The following is a 17,167-nucleotide window of genomic DNA, read 5'->3' as shown; positions in this document are numbered from 1 at the left end:
TCTCCGCGCTGCAGGCAGACTCCACCGCCTGAGCCAGCAGGGAAGTCAAGGAAGTGAAAGAAGCTGGTCACAAAACAGACACACACTCCATAGTTCCACTGACACACAGTGTCCAGAACAGGAAAGCCATAGAAGACAGAAACCAGAACAGTGGCTGCCTAAGGGTGAGGAGGGGGGCGAAAGATATTCAGGGCAGTGCTTCTTTCTGGGATGATGAGAATTTTCTGAAAGTTGACTGGCTGATCACTATACAATTCTAGAATACATTGTGAATTCAATTATGTGAATATACTAGAAATCACTGAACTGTACCCTTTAAATGGGTGAATTTTATGATACATTTATCTTGATAAAACAGTTTCTTAAATGTGAAAAAGAAGGCAACAAAAACTCTTTTGCTGGCATTTGACCAACTCAATTAAATAGGTGATGCAGCCTCCTAAATTCTGACAATCTCAAGTTGCCTTCTTCACTTCTAAGCATTCTCCTAGAGTGGAGAACTCATGTGAGTTTCAAGCCATCAATAATTGCAGGCCACAAACTTTTTATTGGGTGAGGGTGCTAGGAAATGCAATAAATCAAGTCACATAGCAAGGAAAGAGAAATCTACTAGAAACTGAGAACCACAGGGACCTCCCACCCCCACATCCAGGAAACTCATGTACCCATCAGGGCTGCTCCTCAGCCAGCGAAGAACAGACAGTATAATAAAAAAGGCAACAGTCTCATGCCCCGCCCCTGGGAGGAAAAAGCACTTGATGTCCTCTCCTAATCTGATCTATGGCCTTAGAAACTGTTCTCTTCTCAACTCTGGCCTTAGGTATCTGGTCATTTTTTATAGCCTTAGAAAACAAGTTCTGGGCAGGAAGTGCTCCAGAAAAGGTCCCCAGGTTATTTCCGCCTGTATTTACTTCCTTCTTTCCCATGAACACTTTAATTTCCTTTCCATTTCAGACAACATACAAATTTTAAAAGACTATAGTTAACACTTACTAACACTGCTGCTATATGCTTTCAGAGAAGAGGTGAATGGCATTTCCAAAGGGTCTGTGTTTAAAAAAATTAATCTCTGAGCTATTTTTTGCTGCTTTATTTCCTGAACTATAGCACCCTCTGCTGGTTGATGATGATACAGACCTTTTTCTCAGGTAACTGACAGGGAATCCGTCTTCTCCAGTAACTCTGGAAACCCTCCACCTTTAGGAAAAAGGACTCCTTCACGAAATGCTACAGAAGAACCTCATCTGAATAGGCTTAAGAAAAGATGCACAATACATATTTAGTAAAACATCTTTCCAAGAAAGAAAAAGTTTTGGACACACACACACACCCCCTGTTAAAAATGATGTCCTTCACAGTGAGTACATGAAGAGCAGAGAGAAAGGGCCTCGTTCTGCAGCAAAGCACGCATATCCACGTCTAAGGTGACACCTGGCAGCCCTGTCCCGCCCCAGGGCCCAGCACACAGCAGGCACACGAGCCACAGCCCAGTGACCATGCTTCACCCTGAGATCCCAGCTCTTAGCTGCCCGGCTCCGCACACACGACGGACAGCATCTGCTGACCATGTACAGGCACGGAGGCTGGTGCTGGCGCTAAGGATGCTTCACCCTGAGATCCCAAACTCTCAGCTGCCCGGCTCTGCACACATGACGGACAGCATCTGCCGACCATGTACAGGCACGGAGGCTGGTGCTGGCGGTAAAGATTTAAGTCTGTCTTGGTTCCCGCCCTCACAAACCTCCCTAACGGGAGGAAGATTAACCTGAGGGCTCAGCAGGGAAAGAATCTGCCTGAAATAAAGGCGACACAAGAGACTCCTTGGGTCTGAACCGATTCCTGGGTCGGGAAGACCCTCTGGAGGAGGAAATGGCAACCCACTCCAGTGTTCCTGCCCAGAGGATGCCACAGACAGAGGACAGTTCAAAGGGTCGCGGAGAGTCAGCCACGACTGCGCACTAGTATAGTCAGGAAAGCAGCAGCAGGGCTGTGAAAACATCAGCTTGGGGAGAACATTCCTCACCTGAGATGGGCCTGCCAAGTGCCACACTTAGTGCAGGTTTCTACTTAGCTCCAACATGTGTGATCCCAACTGTATCAGGAAAATACTAATAAAGCTACTGCATTTTCTTTTTTTTTAAAATCTGCTTGGGGGTGGAAAGGACATGGGGAGGAGAGGAAAAATAAGTTAATTCCACCAGGGATGGAGGAATCAGGAAAGACTTCACAGAAGAGTCTTGAAAGACAGTGCTCATCAGACAGGCAGCGGAGGGGGACACCGTCTGCAGAAAGACTCCCAGGAACGCGGCACCTCCCCCACGGGGTCCTGTGAGTCGGCCGATGCCGTAGTGCTCACGTCTGCAGCGCAGCGGCCCTGCTGGCAGGCGGGGCAGAGTCCCAGCTCTCTAACCTGGCTCCTCTCACCTCACTACCCTGAGTACTTTCAAGCATGAAACCCTGCTATCTCGTATGAAGTCAGAGACACAGCTTCCCCACTCAGAAACGCGCTGCCTGCTCCCCGGTGTGCTGTGCACACAGCCCGGGCATGCGGCGAGCAGCGGCAGCGTGCGCCCGCCCACTCCTCACAGGCCGGCTGCTCTCCCCACGGTGGCCTCGGTGCCGGGGAGGCCGGCGAGGCGCTCAGCCTGTCCCCGGGACTTCACGGATCTCCTCAGAGGACCTCACCAGCACAGGTGCTCTCTGGCGGCCTAGCAAAGCACTGGCCACAACAGACACCAAAAACATGCACAAAGGAAACATCAGGCACCGTGCCAAATGCCTGACATCCTCCAGCACCGACGTGTTACTCTCCCCTCCTCGAGGACCTGGAAACCGAAGCCCAGAGCAAAAAGGAAGCCCCCACCTCGCAGAGCCAGCAGGTGGGCAGGGAGAGCGGCAGGTGGGAAGGCAGAGCGGCAGACTGGGCCGCGTGACACAGCCCCTGGGACGGACGGACGCGCCCACAGCACCGGCACCTGGCAGCCCTGCGCACTCTTGGGCGAGGGGAGACCGCTGGGGCCACGCCCAGCTCCATCCTTCCCCTCCTCTGTCCGGGGAGCGCCGAGCGAGGGCCAGCGCAGGACTCCCCAGGGAACTGCGTGCTAAGCCATGAGCTCCTGGTGGGAGAAGCCCCGAAGGGTCAGCCCTGCTCGTGCGGGAAACGGGTCGGAAGGAATTCTCCCTTTCAGCCTTTCTCTCTGGATGGGATGGCGTGAGCGCTGACAGCAGTCTCCCAGTACAGGAAGCAGTCTCCTCCAGAGGGTCAGGAAGAACGCACCGCAGCAGCGAACAGCCCCGGGAGACCATTCTGGTCCAGGCTGGAGTGTCCACCCGGGGGTCGGGGCCCAAGGCCGCAGAGCATACACTCAGAGGTGGCTTCGCACCTCCCCTCAAGAGTCTGGCAGGCGTCAGTGGGGCCACCGCTCACGAGTCCAGGGACGTGGGTCGTGGATCACGGCCCAGCGGGCGCCCTGCCCTTCGCCTCCAGCTGCTCTCACTCCGATCACCCTGACCCCGCAAGCGCACAGCAGCCACATCCACTCTCCCTCCCACCCCACCGAGTGCCACGTGGGGTGAGGGCCGAGAGGGCCATCCCGGCGACAGGGCCAACAGAGCGGTGCCCACCACCTCACACAGACAGAGGGCTCAGTGTCCAGAGCCGTGCGGAGAGGCGGTGTTAAGGCAGCAGCCTTTTACAGAAGTGGTCTGGGCGCCAGGCACGAGTGACAGACTCGCCTGGCAGGGAACATGGACCAGCTGGGGCTGACCCCTGCCCCACGCCGGCCCTCTGCCCAGCGCGCACTGAACCAGCGCCCACACGGACGGGCTAACCAGACCCATTCAGTGACACCACCTATGCGCCACCCGCATAGGAGTCTCCCACCGAGGCGCACGGGGAGACCCTAATCTGTGCACAGCGCGAGGCAATGCCATTTTCTTAGGAGATAACTACAGTTTGCACGTGCTGCCATACTCACACACGCACCGCGGGAGCAGCAGGACAACCCAGGCACAGGCTTGCTCTAATCGGGACACCGGGGTCAGCGTCGGCACCATTCCAAGCGGAAGGCACACAGAGAACGCTGCGCACAGAACACAGACACCTCCCCGGAAGGGAAGCGCCGAAAGACAGAGCCTCGTAATTGAAGTTTGCACTTTTCAAGGCAATAACTGCTAAACTAGTTTTGAAGGGTAAAAACGTTGCCAACTGCCCCCACCCTCAAAACAGCCCAAATGCACTTAATATGTATCACCGAACATGTGCAAAGATTGCAGTAAATTGCTTCACAAGCACAAATTATTGCAATCAGCATCTTGTTTTCTGGTTCTATATTCAAAGCAAACTATTAACACAAGCCTGCTAACTCTTGCTATTATCACACATCCTCCTCCTAACAAAACCACATTTCCAGATGGACTGCCAAAATTAGTCAAGTAGCTCCTAAGAAAGACGACCAAGATTGACATGCCAGAAACTCATTTAGAAATGAATGCTGGATTTAAATAAAGGAAACAGACACCCAAACACACCTTTCCTAAGGAAATGCGGGTTGCGTTTACGATCCAACTTCCAGAGCCGCTCAGTGAGGCCCTTCGCGGGAACACTGGGACAGCTGGGCTGCTCCCATCAGCACAATGACCAGCCCTCGGTCATGACCGTGATGCGGGCTGGGTCTGATTGGGGGGATGTTCTGATAACAAATTAAGCAAGATATTTCAACTCAACCCAGACAAGGTGCGAGGGCTGCAGAATTCAGGCGAGACGGCGGACACTTCTGTGAGGAGACTGGTTGCCATAACCAGTTTCAGACTCATGCATTTACTAGGCATTTGACATAAAGGCTGATTTTTTAAAAATGTATCCACCCACAACGACACGTAAGTGAAGCAGAGGGGACGACTGCAGTGCATTCTGTCGGCAGTCAGTCCTGCAGAAGAGAATCTCTGTCAGAGTTACAGGGTCCAGACTACAACTAGCCGCTCTGTCTCCCTCTGGAAAACTCAAGGAAGCAACTTTCAACTACGCTGAGAGGCTCCAAGGCTCAGAACCAAGGGGGGCCCTGAGGCTAGGAAAGGAATCAGGTTCTCCATGCCAGGAAGAGAATCAGGCTGAAGGGAGACGCCCTAGAATTCTTCTTCCCCAGGAGAAAAAGTAGTCACAGAAGTCCTTTCTAGAAGGAAAAAGCAGCTCTGGCGTCTGATGGCACCTTGATCACTCACGCTGAGGACACAGAAGAGCCACTTACCACTGGCCAGCCTTAAAAGAAAAGTCTTTATCGGCAACGAGCAGGCGGAGCCTCTTCACCGAAGGGGACTCGCTGGCCACTCCACACACCTTGGCTGCGGAAACGACCTGGAAACAAAAAGACGAGGCTGACTGAGGTTAGGGGCGCTCAACTCAGAAACAAAGTGGCTTTCTAGTAACTACATTTTTTTTTAATCTACAAAGATGTGGTTTTCAAAAATTGCAAAACAAGGTAAAGCATACTTTGCTTCAGAATTCTGCCTATCCCCAGATGAACGAATTTCAACTACTTTGGGAGACTTGCTATCCTACTCACTGAATTTTATTCTGCATATAAAAACTGTCTCTTAAGGGGACTGTTTAACAGGCGTGTATTTGCTGAGTGTGCAGCGTGTGCCAGCACCGGGCTGGGGGCTCTGGAAAGAGCATCCCCCACCCCCCAGCCCGTGAGGCCCTGCCTGCCACCCGACTGCTCTGGGGCAAGCACGTTAATGAGTGCCACGGTCAGCCGCAAGCCTGTGTTTGTTCTGAGCCTGCCAAAGTCCAAGTCAAGCTGACTTCAGAAATGAAAAGCAAACACTTAGAAACTTTTTGTTTAGCAATTTCGAAGAGTAAACTGTGTTTCTGTTGACTCTGACAACAGACAACAAATTGGATGTGTACTCTGTGTCTTTGCTTTCTTCATCTTTTCCAGTTCATTTTTATTGTATTTTACAAGATATAAACAGTTCACAACCTTCAAACAGCAACAAAAACAGACTTTTGCTACAGGTCGCTGGAGAAGCACTGTTTTAAATGACGTGTCTGGTTTTCAGAAAATTCTAAACAGGCCTGAGTCAGGCCCTCTTCAGTTCAGTGTCATCCATACCCCACATTCCTCAAGCTCCACTTGGTTCTACTTCCGACATTCCTCGTTTCTTCCGTCTTTGGGTCTCTTCTCCTCCTCCCAGAGCTGGGAGTTTTTCACCACAGCAGAGAGAAGACAGTAAGACTCTCCCCGCCTCCTAAGATTGCCGCTCCACTTCTGGCAGCAAATCCCATCAGCAGCAGGTGTCCAAACACAGCCTTTCTGCCTGTATTACCTTCTCAGCTCCACCAGGGGGTGCCCTGGGGCTCTGTCAAGGTCAGGGGGCCGCCCCTGCTAATGTGAGCCTGTTTCAGTTCAGTCGCTCAGTTGTGTCCGACTCTTTGCCACTCCGTGAACCGCAGCCCGCCAGGCCTCCCTGTCCATCACCAACTCCCGGAGCTTACTCAAACTCATGTCCATCGAGTTGGTGATGCCATCCAGCCATCTCATCCTCTCTCGTCCCCTTCTCCTGCCCTCCATCTTACCCAGCATCAGGGTCTTTTCTAATGAGTCCACTCTTCACATCAGGTGGCCAAAGTATTGCAGCTTCAGCTTCAGCATCAGTCCCTCCAATGAACGTGAGCTCATCCAGCCCCTTTTCTCCAGGAGGACCAAGTCTAATCAAACAAGCAGTGGGAGACAATTCCTAAAATCCCACAGCAAAGCTCTCCAGATGCTGGTGATCGCCCTCACTGCAAAACACCTCTGAAAACATGCTGGCCTTCTCACAATCCTGTAAGATCCCTGCCGCTGAGGGCCTTTCTCAGCACTCACCGGCCCTCTCTCGTCTCCCCGAGAGCAAGCGGGGTAGCTCTGCCCTGGGGAGCCCCCCACCTGTGCCTCTGTGATCCCAGCCCCCACCACCCTGCCTGGAACGCTGCCTCACTCAGCTCCCACCAGCCTTCCCCACACCCAGCCTGCCCCCCAGACCCCCGACTCATCAGACATGATGCCCGATGCTGCCAACGGCCGGTCCGTAACAATTCAGCCAACATGAGGAAGCAGCAGAAGATGGCTGTTTGCAGCATGGGTCACACAGCCACAGTGCAGGCTACCGCAGCCTGGCTCTACCACGGACCCGCGGTGTGAGCCCGGGCACACGAGTGAGCCCAGCCCCTCAGCCTGGTGAGAGGAACAGCGTTCGCCCCTCACAGAGCTGGCGGGAGGCTTCAACATGCAACTCATGCAGAGCCTGTGTGAGTGACACTGCTGCCCCTCATTAAGTGCTCAGTAAGCGTTTACTGTATCTTACTACACTAATGGTAACAAGCCTACCAGTATGTATCTGTTATCACAAGGCAATCTTACACTTGATCTGTGCATCACTGCACAGGTCACGTCATTGCTGCCGCCACACAGGGCCTCAAAGACGGAGCACCCAAACCCAGGGGGCGGTTCTCACAGACAGCATGGTGGTCTTGGACCCACAGCCTACACGTTATTTTGCTAGAACCAACTTAAAGCCATACTGTCTTTATTTTAGAAATCCAGCTTTTAACCCCGGAATCTACCGATACTCTCACCCAAGAGAACCTTCCCTGCCCCCGAGATGCTCTCAGTACGATCACCTGGCTGCTGCCCTCCTATGACCTCCCCCTCCCGTGACCTCCCCCTCCCGTGACATTCCCCCCTCCCATGACTTCCCCCCTCCCATGACTTGCCCCAGGGCTGGTGGGCATCTTCTCCAACAACCAAACTCAACACGCAGCCTCAGTTCTCAGCCTCCCTGATGTCTCTGAATCGGATGCTGCCAACTTCCTCTCCACATCCTGAGGCCTCCTCCTTGCCTGGGACATGGGACACTGAACTCCCTCGATCCCCCCCGCCTCCCTGACCTGGTCCCCCTGCCCCTTCTTTGCTCCTCTTCCCACTCCTCACCAGGAGCCTCACCCTGACTTGCTCTCCACCTTGGGGCCAAGGCCCTCAAGCACTCCCAAAGCTACTGTCCCTTCACCCCAACTCAGCATTCCTTTTCTGCCAACTGCCAGCTCACAGCTACACTCTCTGTGACAACAGCCAACATCTGAGGGGCATCTAGCACAGGTGCACTCCAGGTTCTGGGGTAGATGTTAACAGACCTTAATTCACTCAGCTAATACGAATAACCATATTCCACCCCAAGAGACAGGACTGTTACCCTCCACTGTGCAGAAAAGGAAACAGAAAGGTTCAGTAACGTGCTCACGATCACTCGGGCATGGCTGAGTCCAGAGTCACACCAGGCCTGCCTGGCCCTTGACCGCCTGAGAGCTCTGTCCTGACAGCAAAGTCACTGACACGCACGACTACACCCGCCACACCCCTTCCTTCCACATCCCTCCTGGAGCTTGGGGACCGGCCCCGGCGGGGCCGAGGAGGAGAAGGCTGCACCTCCCCCCCAGGGGGCGGCAGAAGCAGCCGCCTCCCGCCGCCAGGGCTTCCGTTCTGGGCCCACTCAGGACTCAGCACGTCAACCCCACACCAGGCACAGGCACACACAGTCCGGCTCATCCCTGACGCTGGAGCCAGCTCTATGAGCTCCCCTCATGCCACCTCCCCCCCTCGCTCACCCACCACCACCCTGAGCCACGAGCCCCATTCTTCTCGCCTGAATTTCCGCCTCGGCCTTCCTCTTATCACCCTCAAAACAGCCAATAGGCTGTTGGACCTTGGTGGGTCACTCTCCCGCTTCAAACTCCTAAGGGCTCCCTAACACTCAACTGCAAATGGAATGCGAAGAGGCCTGGGCAACGCCCACCAGCCCAACCAGACAGCCTGCCAGCCCTCAAGGGCACCTGACACCTGCCTACCTTTCAAAGCCCTGCTGAGGGCATGGGGGGCCCTCAGTCCTGTCTGACACCCTCCCACCCACAGCCCGGGAGCTGCATGGGTCCCCCCTCCACTCTCCAGCCTCTCAACCTAACTTAGCATTTTATGTAAATAGAAATATTCATGAACACATCTTTTCCACACGCAGACCGCAAGCCTCCTGTAGGCAGGAAGAGATAGAATGGACATCTAGATCAACTCCCTACCTTAAGCACAGGGCTAAACACACAGTTAAGATTCAGTCAATATTTGCAGAATGGATCAAAACTCTTAGTTCAGTTCAGTCGCTGTCATGTCCGACTCTTTGCGACCCCATGAATCGCAGCACGCCAGGCCTCCCTGTCCATCACCAACTCCCAGAGTCTACCCAAACCCATGTCCATTGAATCGGTGATGCCATCCAGCCATCTCATCCTCTGTCATCCCCTTCTCCTCCTGCCCTCAATCCTTCCCAGCATCAGGGCCTTTTCTAATGAGTCAACTCTTCACAGGAGGTGGCCAAAGTATTGGAGTTTCAGCTTCAACATCAGTCCTTCCAATGAACACCCAGGACTGATCTCCTTTAGGATGGACTGGTTGGATCTCCTTGCAGTCCAAGGGACTCTCAAGAGTCTTCTCCAACACCACAGTTCAAAAGCATCAGTTCTTTGGCGCTCAGCTTTCTTCACCGTCCAACTCTCACATCCATACATGACCACTGGAAAAACCATAGCCTTGACTAGACGGACCTTTGTTGGCAAACTAATGTCTCTACTTTTAAATATGCTGTCTAGGTTGGTCATAACTTTCCTTCCAAGGAGTAAGCGTCTTTTAATTTCATGGCTGCAATCAGTGACCTAAAACTGGTTTCTAAAACAAAGGTTAGTAGAAATTCAGGAGCTTTTTATGGTCAAAACAGAAAGAAAGAAAGGAGATGGGAGACCATTAAAGAAAGCCTGGCCTAGTTCATATTCAAAACATAGAAGATGGCATGGAAGACAGGGACTTTTTTCGTGGGATAGGACTCTACTCACATACTCTAGTCACATACTCTAAACATCTTATTACAAAGACAAGTAACAACGATCATCAGGGGACTCTCCGTTACATTAATATTCTCAATTTTTTTTTAAGGTTTACAAAAAAGAAACATTTGTTTTCATTTTTTTCTTTCAGTATAATAATCCGTGAAAACACAGCCAAAAACTCGATTATGTCACCGTAACAGTTAAATGGGCTTCTGTCAGATTCACTAAAATCTAGGTAAGTGCAAGCTTTAAACACATCCCAAAGAGTCACCTGGTGGCAGGGAAGTGACATTCATAGTCATGGGGGTGGAGGCGATGGGGGAAAGTGCAGAGAAGTGAGCTGAAACGCAAACTTGCTCAGTCAGCAAACGCTAGACCATGTAAAATACCATCAACAACCGTCTGCCAAAGTCCAAATAAAGAATTCAATGAAGAAGAGGAAGAAGTTACACCTCCTATTGAAAAGGTCCACTTTTCATTTGGAGAGCCTTTATGAAAATGTTCCCAGATGCTTTTGGCCTACTTGTATTACTACAAAAGGCAACATTCCTGTGGCTATTAGTCTAAATAATCTAGGCAAAAATGCAAACTACTTTGCACAATCCTGGATTTTTAAAGGCATGTCTCCCTCTTAATATTTTATTTTCTTAATACAAATACTGTTCACTATATAGAGATTTCTGGCAATGTAGAGTGAAAAACATTAGCAAAATCTTTTTGAAGTCCACATCATTTTTATTCTGAAAATGATTTCATGTAATTAAGATCTGTCATCATGGCTCTGGTTATATGCTATTCTTTCTCTACTTTTAGTGAAAAGGCAAAACACGATGGAGAAACTACATGTTTTAACATTTGTACTTGTTCTCATGCTCAATGAATCAGAAGATTTCGCAACTGAAACCTCAACTGGCCATGTCCTAAGGTAAAACACATGGCAGGAAATGAAGTTTTCCATAAAATAACTCTTCTACTGTTCAATAAAACAATACATTTGCCAGCTCTCAGTAGCACATTTCTCATGCTTTGACGGAGTCAGCACCTAAAAGGAAATGCCATCACACTAACTGAGGTTTTGTGGATGGTATTTTGAGGTTCCTGCTGCTACAGGAGTCTCTGCAGGAAATGGGCCTTTCTCTGGGAAACCCGGCTGCCTTCCCCCGTCCACACCCATTTATTCTTTTGCTGGCTTAAAAATTTAGACCAAGTTAGGAGTGGAGACAACCTGAAACAAAAACACAATCGGGGCACACAGCATTGCAGGACGGAAGGAAAACTCGGTCATTACCAAGGGCAGTGTGTCATCTCACACGTAAGGACACCAAGGCCCAGAGGCAGGATTTCAGCTGTGGCCGCAGAGCAACCTGACGAGGGGGATCTGATGACAAGAGGAGGTTTTTACGGGAGTGAATCACTGACGAGGGAAGAGCGCACATTCTGCCACCTGCACGACCTCTTCAGTGGCTGAGCTGTCAGCACCGCAGGCTGGCGTGACCACACACCCTCCCCGCTCCTCCCGAAGACTCAGCCGCCCACCCGGACTGAGTCTGCCCTCTGCCCCTCAAGCCTTCCCTCTCTCGGGCATCACCCCCTTCTCACTAGTCTCCATGACAACACGCGCACCAGGGTCTCCGCCACAGGAGGAGACGCGGTGAATGCCCACAGACAGAGCTCACTGGGCACTGCATGCACAGTAATGGACTCTTCTGTCACAACAGCCCTAAGGAGCGAGCATCAACAACATCCCCGCTTTGCATGTGAGAAAACTGAGGTCCCAGAGCCGCTAAGTGGCAAAGCTGAGATCTGAATCCAGGCACCTGACTACCTGACTACAGGCTCTGCTTCCTCTCAAAATACAACACACAAAACAAGCCTCTCCCTTCATCGAGCTGTTACCCCATGCCTCTGCTCCCATCCACACAAAAAACTGAAGAGTGGTCCACGCTCCTGGCTCCACTTTCTTATTTCCCACTCGACTCCCCTCCACAGTCTGGCAGGCGTTCACACTCAGCGATGCACGGAAGGTGGTCACTCCGGCTGCCGCCACCCACTGCACGATGCCTGGCGCTGGCCTCTCGGGATCCACGTGGCTGCCGCGCCCTCCCGGAAGCGCCCCTCCCCCTGGCTTCACCCACACCTGCTCATCACCCTCCCGCCCTGTTTCCTCCACTGGCCAGTCCTCTTCCGCTTGACCACGAGATGTGGGTGCAAGCCCGCCCCCTGCTCTCCACGAGGCTTACACGGTTATCTCCAGCAGCAAACTCCAAACTCATACATTCAACTGCCGACCTCAGTTTCCAACTCAAACAACATAAGCTGGCATAGAACGCTTTTCTCTCTCAATGCTTCTTCCTTTTCCACTATGGAAAACTTCAAGCACATACAAAACCAGTAAAAACAGCATAATGAATCTCCATGTAGTTTCAACGGCTGACACGAGCTGACAAAGCTCATGGCTGATCTCATCTCACCTGTAACTCCATCCACCTGCCACCTCCCCCCCAGGTTATCCCCAACAGAGCCCTTCATTCCCTCCTCCAAACTTGTTCTCTGTTTTAACAAGTATGAGCCACCACCATCATCTTCCCCGATTATCCAAACCCCAAAGCTACAAGTCTCTGGCTCTCCTGTCCTCTTCTATCTACGTAGACCTCCCATCCCACCTGTGAATCTCATCAGCCCCACCCCAATCCCTACCACCCTGCTCTAAGCCACCATCATCTCTTCCAGGACTAAGTCATGTCTGACTCTTTGTGACCCCATGGATTGCAGCCGCCAGGTTCCTCTGTCCATGGAATTCCCAAGCAAGAATACTGGAGTGAGTTGCCATTTCCTTCTCCAGGAGACGTTCCAGACCCAGGGATTGAACCTGGGTCTCCCACACTGCGGGCAGATTCTTTACCATCTGAGCCACCAGGGAAGCCCCAAGTAGCCTCCAACTTGGTACCAAAGCACAACAAAATCAAAACCAAACCTCTGCAGGCCAGAAGAGGGCTGCATGATACGCAATATTCAAAGTGATGACAGGGAAAAACCTGCAACCAAGAACACCCCCAGCAAGGCTCTCCTTTAGAGCTGACAGAGAAATCAAAAGCTCCACAGACAAGCAAAAGCTAAAAGAATTCAGCACCACCAGACTGACTTTACAACGAATACTACAGGAACTTCTCTAAGTGGAAAAGGAAAGGCCACAACTAAAAACAAGAGAATGATGAAATGGGAAGGCTCACTGGTGAAGACAAACATACAGTAAAGAGAGTAAAAAATCCACACACAAATATGAGTCACCTCAAAACCAGTAATCATGAGGTGAGTACAAGCACACAGCACTTGAAATGCATTTGAAATTAAGAGACCAGCAACTTAAAACCATCATATATATACACATACAGATGGCTATATCAAAACCCGATAACCACAAGTGAAAGATCTATAATAGGTATATACACAAAAAAGAAAAAGGAATCCAAACACAACATTAAAGATAGTCATCATATCACAGAGCAACAAAAGAGCAGCAAAGGAAGAAAAAAATACCTACAAAAACAGATCCAAAACAACTGACAAAATGGCAGTAAGTCCCCTACATACGAACCTTCAATTTGTTAACTTTCAAACATGCAACATGCATTCACATGTCCAATCACATAAGTTCACATCTCTGTAAAAGTTATCTGTAAAAGCTGGATGCCTAGGTTAACTCTATTCAACTTACAAACAAACTGGACTTACAAATGCACTCCCAGAATACAACTCATTCATATGTAGGAGACTGTAAGAACATATATAAGTGATAATTATCTTATATGTAAATGAATTAAATGCTTCAAACAAAAACTCAGACTGGCTGAATGATACAAAAATAAGACTCATATATATGATGTCTACAAGAGGCTTACTTCAAATCTAGTGTCACACACAGACTGAAAGAGAGGGGATGAAAAGAGACAGTCTATGCAAATAGAGATCAAAGGAAAGGAGGAGTAGCAATACTTATATCAGACAAAATGGACTATAAAATAAAGACTGTTACAAGAAATAAAGAAAGACATGCTGATCTCTGATCAAAGTGTGTCCACTTTGAAGATGATCAAAGAATCAATCAAAGAAGAAGATGTAACAATTGTAAACATGTGTGCCCAGCACAGGAAGCACCTCAGTATATGAGGCCAATGTTAACAGACAAAAAGTGAGAATTGACAGTAACACTGTAATAGTTACATCAATGGACAGATCATCCAGACAGAATAAAAGAACACAGACCTTAAATGACACATTAGATCAGATGGACTTAAGTGATATTTATAGAGCATTCCATCTGAAAGTAGCAAGGTTCAAATGTACATGGAACACTCTCCAGGACAGCTCACATGTGAGGCCACAAAGCAAGCCTCAGTAAATTTAAGAGAACTGAAATCATATCAAGTAATTTTTCCAACCACAACACTATGAGATTAGAAATCAATTACAGGGGGAAAAAACTGCAATAAACATGTGGAGGCTAAACAGTAAGCTACTAAACAACCAATGAATCACTGAAGATATCAAAGAGGAGATTAAAAAATACCTAAGAACAAATGAAAATGAAAACACGGCCATCCAAAACCTATGGGACGCAGCAAGAGCAGTTCTAAGAGATAAGTTTATAGCAATACAAGCTTACCTAAGGAATGAGACAACTCACAAATAACAATCTAACCTTACATCTAAAGCAACTAGAAAAAGAACAAACAAAACCCAAAGTTAGCAGAAAGAAAGAAGTCATAAAGATTGGCGCAGAAATGAAATAGAGATAAAGAAAATAAAAAGATCAATGAAACTAAAAGCTGATTTCCTGAAAAGATAAATAAAATTGATAAACCTTTAGCAAGACTCATCAAGAAAAAAGGGAAGAGGGCCTAAATCAGTAAAATTAGAAATGTAAAAGAAGTTACTACTGACATCACAGAAATACAAAGGACCATAAGAGAGTACTACAAAAAAACTATATGCCAATAAAATGGACAACCTGGAAGAAATGGACCAATCCTTAGAAAGGTACAATCTTCCAAGAATGAACTAGGAAGAGAGAGAAAATATGAACAAACCAATTAGAAGTATTGAAATTGAAACTGTGATTTTAAAACTCCCAACAAAGTAAACTCCAGGAACAGATGGCTTCACAGGCGAATTCTATCAAACACTTAGAAAAGAGTTAACACCAATCCTTCTGAAACTATTCCAAAATAATTGCAAAGGAAGGAATACTTCCAAACTCATTCTATAAGGCCACCATCACCCTGATTTCAAAACCAGACACAAATACCACAAAAAGAAGAAAAGTACAGGCCAACATCACTGATGAACATACATGCAAAAATCCTCAACAAAATACTAGCAAACTGAATCAAACAATACATTAAAAGAATCACACACCCTGACCAAGTGGGATTTATCCCAAGGATGCAAGAATTTTTTTAACACATCATTGGCAAGGGACGTACTTATACGTCTTTTGTTACCCAAATGTTACTGACCACCATGTTTCAATATTCACTTACATAACAAATCACTGGCTACAAGCATTAATTTCTGCAAAAATTCCCCAATCAATAATGTATTAATATCCACTAATCAATCAGTGTGACATAACAAATTGGAGAACAAAAACCACAGGACCATTTCAATAAATGCAGAAAAAGCTTTTGATAAAATTAAACATCCATTTATGATTAAAAACTCTCTAGAAAGTGGGCTTAGAGGGAACCCACCTCAACATAATAAAGGTCATATATGACAAACCCACAGCTAATATCATACTCAACAGTGAAAAGCTGAAAGCATTTCCTCTAAAATCAGGAAGAACACAAAGATGTCCACTCTTGCCACTTTTATTCAACATACTTCTGGAAGTCCCAGTCACTGCACTCAGAGAAAAAAAGGCGGGGGTAGAATCCATACTGGAAAAGAAGTAAAACTGTTGCTGTTGCTATTTGCAGACGACATTATACTATACAGAGAAAATCCTAAAGATGCTACCAGAAAACTTCTAGAGTTCATCAGTGATTAAGTCAAGTTGTAGGATAGAAACTTAACACAAGAAATCTGCTGCATTCCTACACACTAACAATGAAAGATCAGAAAGAGAAAGGAAACAACCACATTCACTATCACATCAAAAAGAATAAAATACCCAGGAATAAACCTACCTTGGGAGATAAAAGACTTGTACTCTGAAAACTATGAGATGCTGATGAAAGAAATCAAAGATGACACAAACAGATGGAAAGATATACCATGTTCTTGGATTGGAAAAATCAATATTGTCAAAATGACTATACTAACCAATGCAATCTACAGATTCAATGAAAACCCTATCAAATTATCAAAGGCATTTTCATAAAACTAGAACCAAAAATGTTTTAATTTCTATGGAAACACAAAAGATCCTGAAGAGCCAAAACAATCTGGAGGAAGTAAAGTATAGCTGGAGGAATCAGACTCTTGATTTCAGACTATACTACAAAGTTACAGTCATCAAGAGTAGGGTACTGGCATAAAAACAAACATACAAATCAACAGACAGGATAGAAAGCCTAGAAATAAACCCATAGACCTATAGTCAATTAATCTATGATGGAGGCAAAAATACACAACGGAGAAAGATGGTCTCTTCAATAAGTGGTGCTTGAAAAACTGGACAGCTACATGTAAAAAAATAAAATTAGAATGTTCCCTAACACTACAGACAAAAATAAACTCAAAGTGAGTCAGAGACTTAAAAGCAACTCTGGATACTAGAAAACTCGTACAGGAAAATATATGCAGGACACTCTGACATAAATTATAGCAGTATCCTATTGGATCCATCGCCTAGAGTAATAGAAATAAAAACAAAAATAAACAAATGGGGCCTAATTAAACTTAAAAGCTTTTGGAAAGCAAAGGAAACCATAAATAAAATGAAAAGACAACTACAGAATGGGAGAAAAAATTTGTAAACAATGCAACCAACAAAGGATTAATCTCCAAAATATACAGATAGACTACACAGCTTAAATCAAAAATCAAACAACCCAATCAAAAACTGGGCAGAAGATGTAAATAGACACTTCTCCAAAGAAGATATACAGATGGCCAATAAACACATGAAAAGATGCGCAACAATGCTATTAGAGAAATGCAAGTCAAAATTACGAGGGGCTTCTCTGGTGGTCCAATGGTATCTGCCTTCTAATACAAGGGATACAGGTCTGATCCCTCGTCACGCGACCCAATGGT

At 47.7% G+C, this 17,167-nt stretch overlaps 1 protein-coding gene across 9 annotated transcripts in view; it reads right to left on the bottom strand.

Annotated features, from left to right (window-relative positions):
- OXNAD1 (oxidoreductase NAD binding domain containing 1) overlaps positions 1-17,167 on the bottom strand; it is a 46,069-nt gene that overhangs the window by 14,885 nt on the left and 14,017 nt on the right. For all 9 annotated transcript variants that reach the window (XM_070467006.1, XM_070467008.1, XM_070467002.1 and 6 more), the window contains one exon: positions 5,247-5,353. In XM_070467006.1, the coding sequence (XP_070323107.1) occupies positions 5,247-5,353 (107 nt within the window). The remainder of the gene's footprint in view (positions 1-5,246; positions 5,354-17,167) is intronic.

The sequence above is a fragment of the Odocoileus virginianus genome, chromosome 4 (assembly GCF_023699985.2).
Source record: "Odocoileus virginianus isolate 20LAN1187 ecotype Illinois chromosome 4, Ovbor_1.2, whole genome shotgun sequence".
NCBI lineage: Eukaryota > Metazoa > Chordata > Mammalia > Artiodactyla > Cervidae > Odocoileus > Odocoileus virginianus.
Note: the sequence above shows the minus strand (reverse complement) of the source record. Positions and strands in the feature narration are given on the sequence as shown.